This window comes from Saccopteryx bilineata, chromosome 3, assembly GCF_036850765.1.
Source record: "Saccopteryx bilineata isolate mSacBil1 chromosome 3, mSacBil1_pri_phased_curated, whole genome shotgun sequence".
Taxonomy (NCBI): Eukaryota; Metazoa; Chordata; class Mammalia; order Chiroptera; family Emballonuridae; genus Saccopteryx; species Saccopteryx bilineata.
The window spans coordinates 35,887,737-35,908,613 of record NC_089492.1 but is presented as its reverse complement, the minus strand read 5'-3'; the positions used below and the strand labels follow the sequence as shown (position 1 = coordinate 35,908,613).

Genomic DNA, 20,877 nt, shown 5'->3' with positions numbered 1-20,877 from the left:
TTTCACTGAAGAGCTGAGTGCAACCAAGAACGTGCTGACCATTGGTCAACCTCCTGTCAATAAAGTATGTCTGTGCAGCACCTAAATCTCCTAGCTGATAGGCCACTCAGCTAAGCAATTCAAGTTTTTATTTAATTATTTAAAAAGAAAATGTAAATGATGTTATATTTTGTAGATGCACCATTTCTTTCTGTACCTACTCATACAGCATATCAAATTTCTCTGAATGTTCACTTTCAGCCCCTTGTGGTAGTATCAAGGGTGACTGGTCTCAAAGACTGTCACACAGTTCTGGACAGAAGGGAGCTATTAGCATCACAGTTCATACTTTTTCAGTCATGTATCATTTGAATATGGGGAAGCAATACCCTTTATAACCTGAAAACAATAGATGTGTAATATGAAATGACCTCCTTAAAATAAGCCTGTGTATCATTTCTTACTTGTTTTACTGTGTGCATTTATGTCTGATTTCATAACTTTGATTGGCATAATTATATTTTCATTTATGAATTTGCTCATTAAATCTTTCTGCAAAATTTTTTATATAAATTATTATTTTTTAATTTAAAGATTAGATTTAGACAATTGTTAGCAAAGAATGCTCATTAAGCATCCCATTGTTTTATAGGTAATGTATAAATCAAAGGTGTCATTACTATTCACCTTACTCTTGTTTCTTTGATAGTTTATTTTTCTCTAAATATATAAATTTCAGCCAGAGATTAAACAGAGTAATGCCTAAACAGTGAAAAACATGTCATTTATGAAAATTTTTTTTGAAAAGTCTTTTATAATGGTTATAGATAGATATGTTGAAACATTGAGCCTTAATGTTTGCTAGAAATTTGACATCTTATTTACTCATAGAAATTTAAGTGATTTATCATAAACGATACAATGAATTGGCACAATGCACTTTAAAATGCTACAAAGACATAGATACCAGATACCAACAGCATTATTTCTTTTTTATATTATGTATATGTTGTTTTTCTTTCATACCTATGACATTTTCTCTCATATTTCTTCATGTTTGTCTTTTTGCTCTGTATAATTATAAAGGTTTCCAAGTTTTTTTTCTTACTAGTTATTCATATAATACTTGCTCTACTTCCATAAGTGTAGATCATTATTCTGTGAATGCATTTTTAGTTTTTTTGCATTTATTTCTTATCTAATTCCTTTTTTTATATCATTTAATTTTTTAACCTCAGGCTGTTTTCCACTTATACCAGACCATTCTTTCCTCTCAGTATTTTTCTACAGCTTTATAGAAATCATGTAATTTTGCATACTTTAGAGAAAATAAAAAAACTTTCTAGGTATTTTTTTCCTAAATTTTGCAACAGGGAACTTCCATTAACTAGTCTCTTCTTTACCTCATTTTTTAGGGTAATATTCCTTTGCTTTGCAGTATTTTTTCATAAGTCTCTGGCTTCTTTCCATTTCATTTCATGTTTGCTGTTTATTAATGGTTATATGAAGTAGACAGCCCTTGATTGGACTCTGCCATCAGCTGAGGAATGGTGAGTTTCTGTTCTCATGTCTCCAGCTACCGGACCGGATAATACAGTCCATTCCCATTGCACTTCCTGTTTTCTAGCTGGACTTTCCTAATATTTCTCAACCATACAGAGGTGAAAGCATCTCCCACATTCTGTCATGCTTCTCTGATACTCTGAATTGTCAAAATTCCTGGAAAACTACAATGTCCTTCATTCACAGCTGCTGTTCTCATTGTTGGTCATCCTGACTATCTGCATCTTGTGATGACCGCTCAGAAATGCGACGGGGTGCTGCTGTGCGGCTGGAATCCGTTGTTCCCTGGAGCTGCTGTCTTGCAGTAGTCATGGTGGACCAGAGAGATAGTGAACAGCATTGTTTCAGACAGCCTAACAGTTCTGTTACTTCGTTTCAATGTCTTTGATGCTTGTCAGGGATTTTACACAGAAGGAACCACTCCAGCTTAGGCTTTTGCGGGTTTTTCTTTATCAGAGTAATAGTCCTGTGTATCATCGACTCTATTTCAAGGCACCTTTTCCATGTCATTTCTTTGAGTAACTGAAATGTGCCCTCTGATTAATCTTTTAAATTCCCCAAGCAGAATACTTCTAGGGTCCTACAACAATTTTCCCCTTCCTCTCATAAAATTTTGCGGTATAATTTCTCTCGTTAAATATCTGTTTCTTTCACTATATTGTGAGAATTTTCAGTGCAAGAAATGAGCCTCATTCATTTCTGTATTCACCATGCGTAGTACAGTTAGTTGCCTTCTGGTAAATATATAATAGATGTAAAGCCTAAAAATTTTTGCTAAATTGGAGAAAAAAAAGAAAAAGAAACTATTGCCCTAGGGGAAAACCTCAAATAATTACATTAAACTGCTCCAAGAATCATGTAAATAAGTAATACAGCAAGCCAGACTCTGAGTGAGGAGCCTTAGAGACTAGAGGTGAACTGGGGATCATGCCCCCGCTGTGGCCAAGGGCCAGCTCTGCGGATGGGCAAGTCGCAAAACCCACCAGGTGTGTGGGGAGGCTTGGGGCAGGAGGCTGAGTTTTTAAAGTGGAAATGTATCTTTTTACTGAAAATGCAGACTCTGTATGCTTCCTATTAGACATTTTTCATTTGAATAACATTAATTTTTATCTGATTGCAAAATAATACATATTTATAGTATGAAATTTGGAAATTATGTAAAAGCACACACACAAAAGGAAATTTAAAACATGTCTTCAGCACAAGATAACACTGTTAGCATTCCTCTCATAAGAATGGGCATATATACTTTCTGTTCATTTTACAAAAGTGGGGTGTATACTGAACATATCCTTTTGTAAGGTGCCTTTCTCAGCTAAACTATTGCTAACTATATTGTTAATGTTTTTTATGCTGTGATTTCTTTCAGTGGCTTGAGAGGACTCTGCAGTAGGAATATGGTTAAGAGCGGAGGCTCTGAGTAAGCTCACCACCGTTCAGATCTTGTACCTGGCCCTTCTCAGTACTAAGGCCCTGGGCAGCTCACTCAGCCTTTCTGTCTCTCAGTTTGTTTTTCCACATGTAAAATTAAACAAAAGCACATTATGAGACTGTTTTAAGGAATAAGAAAACATATTAAAATCATCTAATGTTTGGATATAGTATGTGTCTAATAAATGATAGCTAATATTGATTTTACTATTTTTATTTGACCAACTGCCTATTAATGCCAAATTTTTATTATTAAAACAATACTTGAATAAGCATACATCTAGCTAAATCTTAACACAAATCTATAGTTATTGCCTTACAGTAAATTCCCACATAGAATTGATGAGTCACTGAGTATCTGAAACTAAGATTTATGGTACAGACATTATTCTCCAACTACAGTTTTCATTCTAACCAGCACTTTGTGAGTGTGCTAGGTTTCTCTCTTTAGTGAGAGGCTGTTCTGTGCTGATTGCAAAGTCTTTGTGGCCTTTGTTGAATTCAAACCGTCTTAAGGGAAAACCTGTAAGTACTCATTCTGTGGAAGAGTAAACTGCATGGCACATGAGGAGTGAGTGATAGGGGACCACCATTGTATCATATCATCTCCTGAGAGACTGATTCGGAAAGCTTTCTCTTTCCCCTTTTTCTTCCAAAATGCAGTGCATCAGAAGAGTCCAAGTTGTCCACTAGAAGATAATTCAATTTGATGTATTTCCCCTTTATCATTCTTTTAGGTGTGAGAGTGTGTTCTATCGATGTAAAACAAATATAGGATCCTAAAAGTTTCAACATGGAATCAGAGTGGCACCAAGCATTAGTCATTTTAGTCATTATCTAGAAATTTTCTACTGGGTCTAGGCATCTACTTCGGGTTATTATTTCCTAATTTATTTATTTATTCAGTACTGTGCACTAAACTGGGATATAGTGATCAGTTTAGAAGTTTAAAAAATAAATACAATGCCTAAACTTTAATTTATATTACAATACAATATATGTTTACATAGTAAATATAAGTATAATGTATAACAGTATATACATATATTCAGTAGTTTATTTCATCTGGATTACAGACAAATTTTTTTAGAAATTCTAAAATTTCTACAAAGAATCCAATGAATAGATTAGGAAAAGTTTTGAATTTTTTTATATATTCAATGTATTGTTAGAGCATTACATATTGCTATATAGTAGCTTATAAAATGCAAAAAAATGCAAGTGACACTGAAGACAAACTTTAATTTGTATTTATTAGATAAAAATAAATAATGAATTGAAGCTCACAGAAAAGGTTATCTGGTTCCTTTATTTATAATTAAGATGCAATTTAAAAATTTTTCTTAACTGTACTCTTTTTCTTCCTCGATATACTGTTTTCCTGGATTTAATAGATTTTATCTTGTTTTTCCTTCCTCTGTAATCTATCAATACAGGAATTCTCCCTTTGGACAAGACTGTGGGTGGTCCTGAAGGCTGGTCCCCAGTCTCCTGACCAGTAATTCCGTCTTCAGTTTTATTTTGTATTGGGGAAAAAATGACTGGAAGCTGTATATACTCCCATTGGAGGTCTTCAGTGGAAAAACTACAGATTTCAGTCTCATTGCCAGCATAGCATTGGGGGTGGGGTAGGAGGGGAAGTGTGAAGGGGGTCCGCTGGAAAGAATGAAAATGTAGCCCCTTGGGACCTTCCAGTGAGTGTGGCCACTGAACAGTCTGCCTCGCTGCTCAGTTCAGTTTCCATTGAAAAGTTCAAACAAGAGTAGTTTCTATCTGATGTTTTTTTCCCGATGGAAAATACTAGACACTAGCTAAGTAGGCCAAAGAGAATGAAAAGCTTGACTAGGTCTAAAAGATGGTAGGGGAAGTGAGTCAGTAAAAGAAATTTCATAGAAAAGAGGGGAAATAAAATTTCCAAGTTGATAAGAAAATATAGAAATACCTTGGGCTCCAGGCAAAAGGGATAGTGACTGAGGCTCCTGCTTTCCCTCTCCCGTGGTTCCGGCCCACATTGCCTCTCATCCTGGTGCTTGCAATTGTCTTCCTCCCTCCACACTCCACTCCTACTGCCCTTTCAACACATCGCTGCTCACCTGTACAGAAGGCTTCTGTGGCTACCCACTGAAAAAAGAGCTAAACCCTTAGCTTAGTAAATCGGTGCTGCCTATAATCTAGATCCATCTGTGTGACCTCACTCCTCGCTCCTGTTACCATGTTCCCGTTCCTCCCACCAGTCAAGGCTGTTAACTGCCCCGAGTATACCTTCTGACTTTCACGTACCAGATTGTCCCTTTGACCAAGAAATGGATGGCCAAATTCTGAGACCTGTTGCTTCGTGAAGCTCTTCTTATCACATCAGCATAGAAGGACTCCCTTCTCCAGACTTCTGTACTATTTGGTACCTCTCTAATGTCTCTCGTTAGGCATGTGGACATGCCTTATTTTCCCTATAAGATCTTGAGCTTCGTAAACTCTTCCCCGAGCTCTTCTTTCTTCTTTCCTCCATCGGGCCCAGCACATTGCCTTCCTTAGAGCACCCAAGGAATGAAAACGTATTGCATAAATGATAGAAGGAAGACACATTAGGATTAGTCTAACAAAAATTTTAAATTTTTATCCCTAATTTTATAGTTTTTTCTTACTTGATGTCCATGGGTATCTATCTGCCCAAATCATGGAGGACTAAAGAAAGCCAGGCCTCCTGAATTCCTTTTTGTAAAGTTCCTCTTTTAAGAATGTAATTCCTGTCCTAATAAATGATATACATCTAATTACCAGTGCTATTTAGATGCTTTTTAACAGTAGACCAAACATTACAAATATTCCACTGGTGATGCATGTACAGAGAAGTGTTATGTTTTTTTTCTGCTTAACTTTTCTGGGTGAACTAAATCCAAATGTACCTGAATTTTTATAATTCAAAGAAAATATCTGCTCCAACATTTTGAGAAAAAATAGCTGCCCAGTGAAACCTACAGCGTATTCCATGGTGACTTCGAGTCATTACAAGCCGTGGACTCTTGAGTGAGCAGCTACCTAAGACTGAATTGCTGTGCAAATGTGAACACTCCTCAACTAAAATTACACTGTGTGCATTAAAATGTCTTTAGAAGCTATAAAATTAAAAAAAACACAGCTGAGATTGACCTGATTATGTACCTTGTCTTATTTTTTTTGTCCTGTCCAGCTACTAGTCTCCAAAGAAAACAACTTTCTTGTTTCCTTTAGTCCTGTGTGTGCCTGAGCTTTACTCCCAGTCACTGCTACGAGAAACTGAAGTGGTTCCAAACACCAGTATTGTTTTTCCTTTTTTTTCTATAACTAGTATTTAAACATCAAAGATATTCTGGCACTTTTATGTTAGAGTATATATAAGACCAAATTTTCCCTAAAGGTATTTGATGTCCAGAAAATTTTTTTTTCAGATGTTAGCCTTCTTTTTTTCTTTTTAGAAGTCGTCTGAATGGTAGGTAAGCCTTTTGATGACTGGCCGTTGTGTGGAGGAAGAATTGGAGTGGAGCCATATTAAAAGCCCGGAAATGAATTAGGAGATTTTTTTTTAAAATATTTTATTAAGAAATAGCAAAACAAGACAAAAATTCGTCCCTTAATTTTCCACCAAAAATCTTATCGTGATGACCAGTGACCTTGAGAAATTTTTTAAATTTAAGTACTTTATGAGGGCTCCTCCCAATGTGAAAACTGAAAAATAACCTTTCATCTAAAGACTTTTATTATTATGGCAATTCCTGTGCAATCCCTTCACGTATTTATTTTAAGGACCAATTATGATAGTTCTCATAGAATGTTTTCAAAGTTTTATTCAATTAATAGGGAAAATGTTTCATGTGAATGATCAGCCTTTGGTTAGCTCTTTCAAAAATGTATATGATGAAAGAAAATATCAAATTTGTGTATCATGTAAATGTTTTTCCTAAAACATCAGTTTTATTTCCTTATACTTAGTAATCATATAGAACATTGTTTACTTTCATATAAACTTTCATGTATACCAAAGAAACAGCAGTTATTATTTGTTTTGGCATACTTGCTCAGTTAAACTGATTTTCTTAGTTGCATTTAAGTGGATAGGAGTGGAAATGGGAAATATTTGACAACCATGAAAAAAATCCATTACCAAAAATGGTAATACTCTATGAATAAATATGAATTTGAATCAGGAGACTCAATTGGTAAAGGTTACAATAAATACATACTAGAAAAAGTAGAACAAAGACATTTTCTTTACATTCAAAATGTTGAAGGTGGCGCCCTCACCCTCTCTGGAGCACCCTACCTTTCCCTGCCCCCCTCGGCTTCCCCCTCAGGGGTGCAGCTCCTAAACTCTCAGGGTCCCCAAGAAACTTGCAACCGGAGGTGCAGCGGGCAGCGGCAGCTAGTCCTGTACTAGCCCCTGAACCTGTCTCCAGCCCCCTTTTCTCTGACTCGCCAGGGAGCTCCCAGCCGCCGCCTTGGCTCACTTCTTTCTCAGAATGTCTCTAGACAGCTAACCCCCCCCCCCCCCTCCGCCCAGTCTCTCTCCTATTACTTCTGTCCTAGGCCCTTCCTGGTGTCACTGCCACTAGTTTTAATAAACGTACTCTCAAAATCAAAAACAAAAAATGTTGAAGGTGTTTCTTATTTGATATACGTGATCTCATAAGAAGAGAATATTAAATGAACTGCATCCTCAAATTGATATTTTGTTCTTTGTCGAAATAAAAAAAAAAAAAAGAATGGCATTTGGGTCAAAAATAATGCCACAAACCAAAATTAGCTTTAATTACTGTCTGGCCATACAAAGGAATAAACTATCAGCCAAGACCACGGTTCTTTGATCTCATATTTCAACCTTTTTGTCCTCCAGATGAATGAAATGATCTTTTCTCAAATGTTCAACAGGCCTTTTACGAATTGATAGGACAATTCTTTTAAAGAAGGTTTAAAATGTGATCTGGAAAACCGCACTGACTCTATGTGGCATATTTGCTATTCTTAGCCGGGTTGAATAAGCTGAAAGTGGATGAATAATGCAGGTTAGAAAGAAAACAGATGCTAAATATTACAAATAGGAAGGTTTTCCAGCACGGAGACATTCATTTTAGGAGGAGATTTTGTTGGCACTTTTGGCATTATGATGATTATTGTTTTTCCCTCCAGCTGTTGCACATCTGTATTGAAGGTTGGGGCAATTGGCGTTGGTCAGAGCCCTTCAGTGTGGACCATGCCGGTACTTTCATTCGAACTATTCAGTACAAAGGTCGAACTGCTTCACTCATCATCAAGGTTCAGCAACTCAGTGGAGTGCAAAAACAGGTAAGTTCCTTTGTGTTCGTGATCCAAACAGCTATTACTTATTTGATGTAATTAACAAAAGGGAACCTTAAAGGAATGAAAATAACAACAGAAGGAATCAGGGTGGTATGCCTCCACATACCTACCATAGCCATGCACCTGAGCACTTAGTAAATGCTTGTTGATGATCCTGATGATGATGGTGATGGCTTCAGACCACGTGTCCCAGTCTTTTACAAGAGCTGCTAACGAGCAGTAAAATTTACTGATTTGAGTTTCTCCTCTTCCTGTCACCACCTACCTTCTGGTGGAAGTGCTAATGAGCTGTGAAATGGCCAAAAGGCCTTTATTGAGAAGGAAAAGAAGCAAAGGGTGGTGGGGACTCTGGATGACCCAACGGTGGGTAACCAGGAGTCGCTTCTCATACATGTCAGAGTACTCTGCGAGGAAGTGTCACGATGCTCTCCCCTGACAGAGGGCCTGGGTCTCCAGCAGGCCTTCTTTCCCTAGGAGTCAGTACGAACTGCAGTAAAAATTCACTACAGTCTAACTCTTGGCATATAAAACCTCAGCTCTCAGCACATATTTTTACGTACTTTATAAAACTTCCTTTTGGCTGTTTTTGAAGTTCTGAGACTGCAAAGGGAAAAAAATATCTGACACTTTTTTTGTGTTCTTAAGATGTGAAAATGTGGTTTTTAAAAGATGTTTTTCAAGCACAGAGCATATGACAAGAGTAGAAAGAAAGGAAGTATTAAAACCTGAAAACTGGCTTCAGTGCACACATAATAACTGGATTTGCCGTAAGAGTTTTAACATACACATCTGCATCTGGATTGTAACAGTCTATCCAGAACGTATGTGAGCTGAGGACATGATAGAAACAGCACTCAGTCCCTGGGAAAGGAAGAGGGAGCTCTCCATGTGGAGCAGCAGGGGCTACTCCATTGCCGTGTGCTAGGGGTAAGCAGGAAGCAACTGGAGACGAGAACAGTAGGACCCCTACCATGTGTATTCTTGATCTGCACCCACTCAGAGCCCCGGACTGCATGTTCTCATTGTTGTGGGCAACAGAAGTGAAATGAGAACTGTGACAGGAGTCTCAGAAGAGAAGCATGGAATAGTCTTCCCAATCAACTGATCATGCCTCTAAGTATTTGTTGATTTCCTATAGTGGAACTGGGTAAAATGAAAGACACAAAGCATGTGACACAATCTCTGTTCTTACATTGCAATTTATATGAACCTAACAATGTATGCAACCAATAGTAAGAATGAAGGGAAGTTAGAGTATCACTAAGATATGACTTGAGCTGGGCTTTGGAAAACATGTAGAATTTGGATCAAGGGAAGGCATTTTTAAGTAGACAGTGAGGGAACTAGTGTGATCCTTGAGCTGGAAATCCATAAGAACAAGAAGTGTCACTGATTCCCAGCTGCCCTCAGAACTCTCTTACCTGGATATGCTCTCAACAAATATCTACCTAATTGCCTGACCAGGCAGTGGCACAATGGATAGAGCATCGGACTAGGACAGGGAGGACCCAGATTCGAGACCCCAAGGTCACCAGTTTGAGCGCAGGCTCATCGGGTTTGAGCAAGGCTCATCAGCTTGAGCCCAAGGTCGCCGGCTCCAGCAAGGGGTCATTCCGTCTGCTGTAGCCCCCCGGGCAAGACACATATGAGAAATCAATCAGTGAACAACTAAGGAACCACAATGAAGAATTGATGTTTCTCATCTCTCTTTTCCTGTCTGTCCTTATCTGTCCCTCTCTCTGACTGTCTCTGTCTCTGCCACACACACACACACAAAAAAAATCTACCTAATTAATACAAAGTGGTTTCTAATTCTGTCACTCATGGTCTTCCAAGAATGCCTTATCCACCTTCTCATTCATCTGTGTGCCTGAGAAATGGTCATTCAGCACCTACTTGAATACTCTAGATGATGAGAGGCTCATCCCCTCACACAACAGCCCTTTCCATTGTTGGGTGCTTCCAGGTATTAAAGGTTTTTCCTAACTTTTAGTCAAAATGATCACCATTCAGCCAGGTTTAACAATTCCCAGAACTTGTAAGGTAGACAGAACAATCACACAACAACTGGCTGTGAGGAACTTCCCTCTATATTACAACCCTTCAAAAACACAAGGGAAGCTAGAATGTTTTCCTTTAGTTTCCTTCTCTCTAAGCTAGTGGTTCTCAAACTTTTAAGAGTCTATCTGAGTCCTCGGGACAGCTTGTTAAAACATGGATTTCTGGGTAACACTCCCATAGTCCCGGATTCAGTAGATCTTGGATGTGATGTGGTAGTTTGTATTTCTGACAAGATCTCAGGTGGTGCTCCTGGTCCAGGGGCCACACTTTAACTACCACAGCTCTGGTCTAAACTTCCCCAGTTCATTCGACTCTTTTGCATGTGGTTGCTAGACCATTTACTGATTAGTGGAATGGCGAGTGTTTCCATGAAGAAATGGTTTTCCTGATATGTCATAGGCAATTAGCACATGCCCTTGCTAGCTGTGTGATCTTCGGCAAGTTATTTAACCTTTGTGAGTCACTTTTCCCATCCGTAAAAGGGGGATAGTAATAGACCTTCCTAAAGTTAGAGTAAGAATTAAATGAGTTTGTATATGTAAAGTGCTTACAACAGTGGCCTACTGTCATACCCAAGAAACTCTCATTACAGTTACAGTAATGAAATATTCCTAGGCACGAGTAGCACCAGTTGGACTTATTTAGTTTTACTATAATAGTGCCTCATTTTTCATGGATATTACATATTTTTAAGAAATTATATTAAATTTCAGGGATAAATTAATATGTATAATGTTCCTGAGCCAATATAACACATTGCAATAGTCTATACCATTAGTCAAAAAAGTTGCTCATGAAAAATACAAGTTTTTTTGGCCCTGTCTGGTTGGCTCAATGGTAGAACGTCAGCCCAGCATGTGGAAGTCCCAGGTTTGATTCCCAGTCAGGGTACTCAGGATAAGCGACCATCTGCTTCTCCACCCCTCCTGCAGCTGTGGCTCAAATGGTTTGAGCAAAGTGGCCCAGAGCTCAAAGGATGGCTCCATGGCCTCTCCTTAGGTGCTAAAATAGCTTGGTTGCCCAGCAATGGAGCAGCAACGCCAGATGAGTAGAGCATCAGCCACAGATGGCGATTGCCAGATAGATCCTGGTTGCGGTGTATGTTAGAGTCTTTCTCTCTGCCTCCATGCCTCTCACTTAAATAAAAACATTTTTAAAAAGTCTCACATGCCTGACAGGGCAGTGGCACAATGGACAGAGCATCAGCTTGGGACGTTGAGGACCCAGGTTTGAAACCACGAGTTTGCTGGCTTGAGCACAGGGTCACCAGCTTGAGCATGAGATCATAGACATGACCCTATGGTCTCTGACTTGAGCCCAAGGTCGCTAGCTTGAGCAAGGAGTCACTGGCTCAGTTGGAGCCCTCTGGTCAAGGCACATATGAGAAAGCAGTCAGTAAACAACTAAGGTGCCACAACTATGAGTTGATGTTTCTCATCTCTCTCCCTTCCTGTTTGACTGTCTGTCTCTCTCTCACTTAAAAAACAAAACAAAAAAAACCTTGCAAATGTTACTTGCCTTTTATTTTTTCTGATTATAAACACTTTCCCAGAACTAGCACTTATTATTTATATGATCTTAGGCAAATGTCTTTATTTTTCTATGCTATATATTCCTTCTGTAAAATAAAGCACCTAGTAAATATTAGTTCACTCTTGTTCTTTTATGTTAACTATTATAAAGTATAAGGTCTACCGGAAAGTTCTGTCCGTTTCTATCACAACAAGTTTCGAATGTAAGCACATTTACTTGGCGCATGTGTGCCTCTTTTATCACTTAATGTATACATACTAACGTAGCAAATTAACTAAAACAAAGTTGATTCACGTTAGTTTTATGTGTGAAGCGATAGTGTACCCATGGCTACTGATAAAGTTCATTCACATTCACGCCACTGTAATTTTTACGAATTTCAACAAGGAAAAAATGCTACAGAAGCATGTCTGTCGCATCCACCATATTCCCTGAACTTAGCACCCTCCAACTATCACTTGTTTTTGTCCTTACAAAATTTTTTGAAGGGCAAAAATTCAAAAATGAAGAAGATATCAAACAAGCACTGGTTCAATTTTTTGCATCAAAAGATAAAACATTTTTCAAAAATGGGATATACAAAATGCCCTCACGCTGGCAAGAAATCATTAATAATAATAGCAATTATATTATTTAATAAAGTTTATTGACAGCAAGAAAAATTTGTATTTTGTTTTAATTCCAAAACGGACAGAACTTTCCGGTAGACTTTATATTTCTAAAAACACAGAAAAGTCTAATGAAGAAAATTAAAATTACTCATAAATCTACCACCCAAAGATAAATACTATTACCACTTTGGTATATTTTTTCTACTTTTTTTTCTATGCAGATATTGTTAAACAACTTGAGATCTGATTGTAATAATAATTTTTCAACTTTTTTTCATTTAACGACATTATGTTAATGCTTATCTTCTCATGTTATCTAAAATTCCTGAATTTTTCCTTTGAGTGGTTGCATAATAATTTACCTTTTTGTATATTGAAATACATTTAAACATTCTCTTTTTCTTGGATTTTTAGATTATTTCCAATTTGTCACTACAAAGTATCTTTGTGTATAAATAGATGTCTAATTTCCTGAGTCTGTCCTTAATATAATTTGCTATAAAATGTAAGTTCTAGAGTAAAGAGTATAAATGTTTTTGTGGTACTTGATGCATATTCCCAGACTTAAGAGATGTATTTTATTCTTTAACCATAATTCACGTTGTCTCACCAATTACTTGTTAGGGGTGCACTAATCTTTTTTATTATTATTATTTCCTTTTTAGGTGAGAGGAGGGGAGATAGTGAGGCAGATTCCCACATGCGCCCCGACCAGGATCCGCCTGGCAACCCCATTTAGGGCCAGTGCTCAAGTACTGAGCTGTTTTTAGCTTGTGAGGCGGGTGTGCTCATGCAGAGCTATCCTAAGCACCTGGTGCCACACTCAAACCAGTCTAGCCACTGGCTGCGGGAGGGGAAGAGAGAGAGAAGGGCAGCGGGGAGAAGCGGATGATTGCCTCTGCGGTGAGCCCTGACTGGGGAATCGAACCTGGGGCATCAGTGCGCCACAGCGACGCTCTGCCCCGAGCCGGCCAGGGCCTGCACCAATCTCTTAATTAAAACTAAATATATATTTGTCCCCAAACTAAAACTTCTGCTGACTTTTTTAGTTTTTCAAGGCATTAGCATTTTTTTTACTCTTAACATAAAGAGGGATTTAAGTCAGGACTAACAAAATAACAAATAACATTGCAAATTTAATGTCTCTGTTAATGTCAAATATACAAATTTTAAGACATCTGGTGCCAAATCACATTTCAGAATTTTTCCAAATGTTATTTATACAGTTGAATGTTAATAAACATTTTCTGTGCGGATACCTCTCACACTTTTCTCAGCTTGTACCCATTTATAATTAAAAATACAAAAAGTAGAATCTAGCCAAACAGGAAAGGACTAATTGGAGAGCAATAATGGAAACATAGCAGCTCTCCTGTTGCATTTGCCTTTTTAAAGGAGAGTGTCACCATCTCCCAGGGGAACTGCGAAAGTCTTCTCCATCGCCACTGTCAGGGAGGGCACATACACAATTTATATTTTGAATATTAGCATTTCTTGTAGTCAAATGAGATTGAGCTCTATGGTAGGGCCATTTAAAAAACTTAGCAGGGTAGTGAAAAACGGGACACAGAAACAGCAATTTATTCAACCTAGAATGAAGCAAATGAAGTGTGGTTTATATACTGAACCTGGGTGATGCTGAAAGGTTCAGCAGACCCCCGTGCCAGCTTCAAATGGACTTAACTGTATCGAAGTTGTAAAAACCCTTTCTAGTCAGTGTTTTTTAACCTCTCATCATCACTTTCTCTTTCTCCCTTTGTCCCTCCCCGCCCCCGCCCCCACCTTCCACACAAGCAAAAATTTACAATGTCTTCTTCAATTGGATTGAACATTTTATTGTCAGGGTAGATGAACTAACATTCAGCTTCGCTCTGAAGTACATCAGAGACACAGGATTTCCTCAATTAGCCGGGTTAGGAAGGAAGTTAGGAATCAAGCTTCCGGAAGAACTTCATGGGTTCCCGCCTCCCTCGAGTCTTGGCTTCTTTCCTTCTATCCCACCCGGGCCTGGGAATTTGCAGTGAACAACAGCTGCCTGGTTACCAGGCCCCATTTGGGAAGACGAGTCTGTGCAGCACTCCGACGTACCTTAACCACACTAATATGCCCCTGTGTAGCCGGAAATTGCCCAAAGCTTGTTTGAACAACGACTTTAGGTTTGTACCCTGCCTTTCCTATGGCCCTCATTGCCCCACTGAGTGGAAAGTTCTTGGGAACTCCGTGCAGTATACAACTGCTCGTGTCCACATATTTGCTCCCACGTCCCGTCCCCCACCCCCTCGACTGAGGAAAGCTTTGCCACTCTACATTTGTATCTTTATACATGCATTTTTAATCACGGTTAAGATATCATTTTCCAGTGCATCTGGTGCTCTGGAGTTATTCTTTAATATCACTATTCTTCTTGGCACTGATCTAATACGAGTTCTGCAACCTGCTAAGTAAAGTCATATGTGGAATCTTTAGTACACATCTCTGTGGCTTTGGGGAAAGAGGGGAATTGGTGTGAAACCTGGAAATGTGTATTAAAGAGAAACCCTACATTAAAAAAAAATTAAGTAGCTGTCTTCAATTGATAAATTAATCTTGAAATTCTAACCATAGTTTTCAAAATAAAGGCATTGTAAGTGTTGCCACTTTGAAGAAAAGCAGACGGGGCCCTCACTGCGCCCTGCGTGGGAGCCACCGCGCAGAGCGCCACTGGAGGAGTAGCCATTTTTGACTTCCCTTCATCTCAGTAGTCCTCTCTTCTGGCCACTTTTAAAGTTTTTCTTTTTATCAAATTTGAAAGCCTATGTAACAGGCTTCTTAGTGGAAAATGAAACTCTAAAACCCACCAGGATGATCTCTGTCTTTAAACAAAGAGAGTCCCAGATGGTTGCAGAAATTCTGTGGTTTCTGTGAGAGACAGCAAAATTCTCTCCAGCATCTCATGGGGCCCAGAGGTTCTGAAGCAGAAGCAGTGTGCACACATTGCGGGGCCTGGGCACATGCAGAGGAAGAACAGGGCTTTCGGATGTTTTCTAAAGTGAGGCCATGCAGTGGTGTCCTAAGAGTTCTTCATCGTAAGTGTCCAGTAACCTCAGCTCATGCTGAAGGAAAGCTTGGCTCCCGATCGAGCACTCATGGTTCAGTTGAGTGTAATGTTTGCTATTGTGGAAAAATTGTTTAAAAAAAATTTACAATGGCCAGAGTATCTAAGGGAAATCTAAAAGTTAAGCACAGCTTGGTTTTTATAGATGTATTCCTTCTAAAAAAAATTCAAATGAATAAATAGTTGAAAAATAAATACTTAATAAAATACTACACCTCACTATTCAAATAATGCAAGTTAAAACAACAGTGACAGTTTTTCTTATATCAGTACTATTCAGCAACTTTGGGGTAAAAAATTATAGTTCGTAAATAGTTATTCATGTTTGTGTAAATAATAGTTTATTAAAAATGAAGGTTACAAAATAATCTTAATGACATAGGAAGATATCTCAGTTAGGATGTTTCGGCTTAAAGTTACAAAATAGGCTTTTTAATCTTTATAACATTACGGAGGCAGATACTATTGTTCCTGTTTGAGATTTATTGTCTCACGTAAGAAGAAGGAAGGAAGCAGGTTCCGTGGTGGTCAGATAGCAACTCAGTGCTGCTTGGGCTTCTCCTCCGTCCCCTTGGGCCTGCCTTCCTGGTTTCAAGATGGCTGCAAAGGGATATGTGTGTCCTCTTTTAACGTCTTCCATGACAGGAACGAAAGAGGGCTTTCTCCTCTCAAACTGTTTCCCTTATTATCAAGTAAAATCTTTCCCAGAGCCTTTTAGCAATCTTTTCATATTGTTAGCCAAAAGCGATTAACAGGATTAGTTTAGACAAAGTACAATACAATGTCAGGGGACCATAGGAGATGTTCACCTTCCCTGAGTATTTCGCTGTTTTTTTTTATAAATTTTTATTAGTGGTAATCGGATGACATTAATAAATCAGGGTACATATATTCAAAGAAAACATGTCTAGGTTATTTTGTCATTAAATTATCTTGCGTACCCCTCGCCCAAAGTCAGATTGTCCTCCGCCACCCTCTATCTAGTTCTCTGTGCCCCTCCCCCTCCCCCTAACTCTATCCCTCCCTCCCTCCCTCCCATGTCCTCCCTCCCCCCACCCCTGGTAACCACCACACTCTTGTCCATGTCTCTTAGTCTCATTTTTATGTTCCACCAATGTATGGAATCATGTAGTTCTTGTTTTTTTCTGATTTACTTAATTCACTCCTTATAATGTTATCAAGATCTCACCATTTTGCTGTAAATGATCTGATGTCATCATTTCTTATGGCTGAGTAGTATTCCATAGTGTATATGTGCCACATCTTCTTTATCCAGTCTTCTATTGAAGGGCTTTTTGGTTGTTTCCATGTCTTGGCCACTGTGAACAGTGCTGCAATGAACATGGGGCTACATGTGTCTTCACGTATCAATGTTTCTGAGGTTTTGGGGTATATACCCAGTAGAGGGATTGCTGGGTCATAAGGTAGTTCTATTTTCAGTTTTTTGAGGAACCACCATACTTTCCTCCATAATGGTTGTACTACTTTACAGTCCCACCAACAGTGAATGACGGTTCCTTTTTCTCCACAGCCTCTCCAACATTTGCTATTACCCGTCTTGTTGATAATAGCTAATCTAACAGGGGTGAGGTGGTATCTCATTGTAGTTTTGATTTGCATTTCTCTAATAACTAATGAAGCTGAGCATCTTTTCATATATCTGTTGGCCATTTGTATCTCTTCCTGGGAGAAGTGTCTGTTCATGTCCTCTTCCCATTTTTTTATTGGATTGTTTGTTTGTTTGTTGTTGAGTTTTATGAGTTCTTTGTAAATTTTGGATATTAGGCCCTTATCTGAGCTGTTGTTTGAAAATATCATTTCCCATTTAGTTGGCTGCCTGTTTATTTTGATATCAGTTTCTCTTGCTGAGCAAAAACTTTTTATTCTGATGTAGTCCCATTCATTTATCTTTGCCTTCACTTCTCTTGCCATTGGAGTCAAGTTCATAAAATGTTCTTTAAAACCCAGGTCCATGATTTTAGTACCTATGTCTTCTTCTATGTACTTTATTGTTTCAGGTCTTATATTTAGGTCTTTGATCCATTTTGGATTAATTTTAGTACACGGGGACAGGCTGTAGTCGAGTTTCATTCTTTTGCATGTGGCTTTCCAGTTTTCCCAACACCATTTGTTGAAGAGGCTTTCTTTTCTCCATTGTATGTTGTTGGCCCCTTTATCAAAGATTATTTGACCATATATATGTGGTTTTATTTCTGGGCTTTCCATTCTGTTCCATTGGTCTGAGTGCCTATTTTTTTGCCAATACCATGCTGTTTTGATTATCGTGGCCCTATAATATAGTTTAAAGTCAGGTATTGTAATGCCCCCAGCTTCGTTCTTTTTCCTTAGGATTGTTTTGGCTATTCGGGGGTTTTTGTAGTTCCATATAAATCTGATGATTTTTTGTTCCATTTCTTTAAAAAATCTCATAGGGATTTTGATGGGAATTGCATTAAATTTGTATATTGCTTTGGGTAATATGGCCATTTTGATTATATTTATTCTTCCTATCCAAGAACAAGGAATATTTTTCCATCTCATTGTATCTTTTTCAATTTCCCTTAACAATGCTTTGTAATTTTCATTATATAGGTCCTTTACATTCTTTGTTATGTTTATTCCTAGGTATTTTATTTTTTTTGTTGCAATCGTGAAGGGGATTATTTTTTTGAGTTCGTTTTCTAATATTTCATTGTTGGCATATAGAAAGGCTATGGACTTTTGTATGTTAATTTTGTATCCTGCGACCTTACTGTATTGGTTTATTGTTTCTAATAATCTTTTTGTGGAGTCCTTCGGGTTTTCGATGTATAGGATCATATCATCAGCAAAAAGTGATACCTTTACTTCTTCTTTTCCGATATGGATGTCTTTTATTTCTTTGTCTTGTCTGATTGCTCTGGCCAGAACTTCTAGCACCATGTTGAATAAGAGTGGAGAGAGTGGACAACCCTGTCTTGTTCCTGATTTAAGGTAGAAAGTCCTCAGTTTTATGCCGTTTAATAGAATGTTGGCTGATGGTTTATCATATATGGCCTTTATCATGTTGAGATATTTTCCTTCTATACCCATTTTGTTGAGAGTCTTAAACATAAAATTGTGTTGTATTTTATCAAAAGCCTTTTCTGCATCTATTGATAAGATCATGTGGTTTTTGTTCTTTGTTTTGTTGATATGGTGTATTACGTTAACCGTTTTGCGTATGTTGAACCATCCTTGAGATTCTGGGATGAATCCCACTTGATCATGATGTATTATTTTTTTAATATGTTGTTGTATTCGGTTTGCCAGTATTTTGTTTAGTATTTTAGCATCTGTATTCATTAGAGATATTGGTCTGTAGTTTTCTTTCTTTGTGCCATCCTTGCCAGGTTTTGGTATGAGGGTTATGTTGGCCTCATAAAATGTGTTTGGAAGTATTGCTTCTTCTTCAATTTTTTGGAAGACTTTGAGTAGAATAGGAACCAAGTCTTCTTTGAATGTTTGATAGAATTCACTAGTATAACCGTCTGGGCCTGGACTTTTATTTTGGGGGAGGTTTTTAATAGTTTTTTCTATTTCCTCCCTGCTGATTGGTCTGTTTAGGCTTTCTGCTTCTTCATGACTCAGTCTAGGAAGGTTGTATTGTTCTAGGAATTTATCCATTTCTTCTAGATTGTTGTATTTGGTGGCATATACTTTTTCATAGTATTCTACAATAATTCTTTGTATATCTATGATGTCTGTGGTGATCTCTCCTCTTTCATTTTGGATTTTATTTATTTGAGTCCTGTGCCTTTTTTCCTTGGTGAGTCTTGCCAAGGGTTTGTCAATTTTGTTGATCTTTTCAAAGAACCAGCTCCTTGTTTTATTGATTTTTTTCTATAGTTTTTCTGTTCTCTATTTCATTTATTTCTGCTCTGATTTTTATTATCTCCTTTCTTCGGCTGGTTTTGGGTTGTCTTTGTTCTTCTTTTTCTAGTTCCTTAAGGTGTGAAGTTAAGTGGTTTACTTCGGCTCTCTCTTGTTTGTTCATATAGGCCTGAAGTGATATGAACTTTCCTCTTATTACTGCTTTTGCTGCATCCCAGAGATTCTGATATGTCGTATTTTCATTTTCATTTGTCTGTATATATCTTTTGATCTCTGCGCTTATTTCTTCTTTGACCCATTCATTTTTTAGAAGTATGTTGTTTAGTTTCCACATTTTTGTGGGTTTTTCCCCCTCTTTTTTGCAGTTGAATTCTAGTTTCAAGGCTTTCTGATCAGAAAATATGCTTGGTACAATTTCAATTTTTCTAAATTTGCTGATATTGTCTTTGTGGCCCAACATATGGTCAATTCTTGAGAATGTTCCATGTACACTAGAGAAAAATGTATACTCTGTCGCTTTGGGATGAAGTGTCCTGTAGATGTCTGTCATATCCAGGTGTTCTAGTATTTCGTTTAAGGCCACTATATCTTTATTGATTCTCTGTTTGGATGATCGATCTAGAGCCGTCAGCGGTGTATTGAGGTCTCCAAGTATGATTGTATTTTTGTTAGTTTTTGTTTTAAGGTCAATAAGTAGCTGTCTTATATATTTTGGTGCTCCTTGGTTTGGTGCATATATATTAAGGATTGTTATGTCTTCTTGATTCAACTTCCCCTTAATCATTATGAAATGACCATTTTTGTCTCTGAGTACTTTTTCTGTCTTGTAGTCAGCATTATTAGATATGAGTATTGCTACGCCTGCTTTTTTTTGGGTGTTGTTTGCTTGGAGTATTGTTTTCCAGCCTTTCACTTTGAATTTGTTTTTATCCTTGTTGCTTAGATGTGTTTCTTGTAGGCAGCATATAGTTGGATTTTCTTTTTTAATCCATTCTGCTACTCTGTGTCTTTTTATTGGTAAGTCTAATCCATTTACATTTAGTGTAATTATTGACACTTGTGGGTTCCCTACTGCCATTTTATAAATTGCTTTCTGTTAGTTTTGTATCTAGTTTGATTCTTCTCTTTTGTTTTTCTATCATTTGTTTTTGTTTGTTTGTGTTCCATACTTCTTTCCTCTGTTGCTACCTTTTTGAAGTCAAGTGTTTTTGTGGTGGTTTTTTTAAGGGTGGTTACCATTAAGTAATGAAAAGGGTACCTACCATATTCATTGTAGTACCCTATCTTATAAGTATTTCTGCACTTCATCATACTTTGCTACTGTTAATCTCCATCCTCTCCCCCCTTTTTTCCTTTGTTGTCACAGTTTAAGTTTGGTTTTATTGTGTTCTTGGTGGAGCTGTTACTTGTGGTGTTGTTTTC

The 20,877-nt window shown here is 37.7% G+C and overlaps 1 protein-coding gene across 4 annotated transcripts in view; it reads left to right on the top strand.

Moving 5' to 3' along the window:
• The window catches only part of VPS13B (vacuolar protein sorting 13 homolog B), an 890,836-nt gene that overhangs the window by 806,638 nt on the left and 63,321 nt on the right, over positions 1–20,877 (top strand). For all 4 annotated transcript variants that reach the window (XM_066265974.1, XM_066265971.1, XM_066265975.1 and 1 more), the window contains exon 44: positions 8,134–8,289. In XM_066265974.1, coding sequence (XP_066122071.1) covers positions 8,134–8,289 — 156 coding nt within the window. The remainder of the gene's footprint in view (positions 1–8,133; positions 8,290–20,877) is intronic.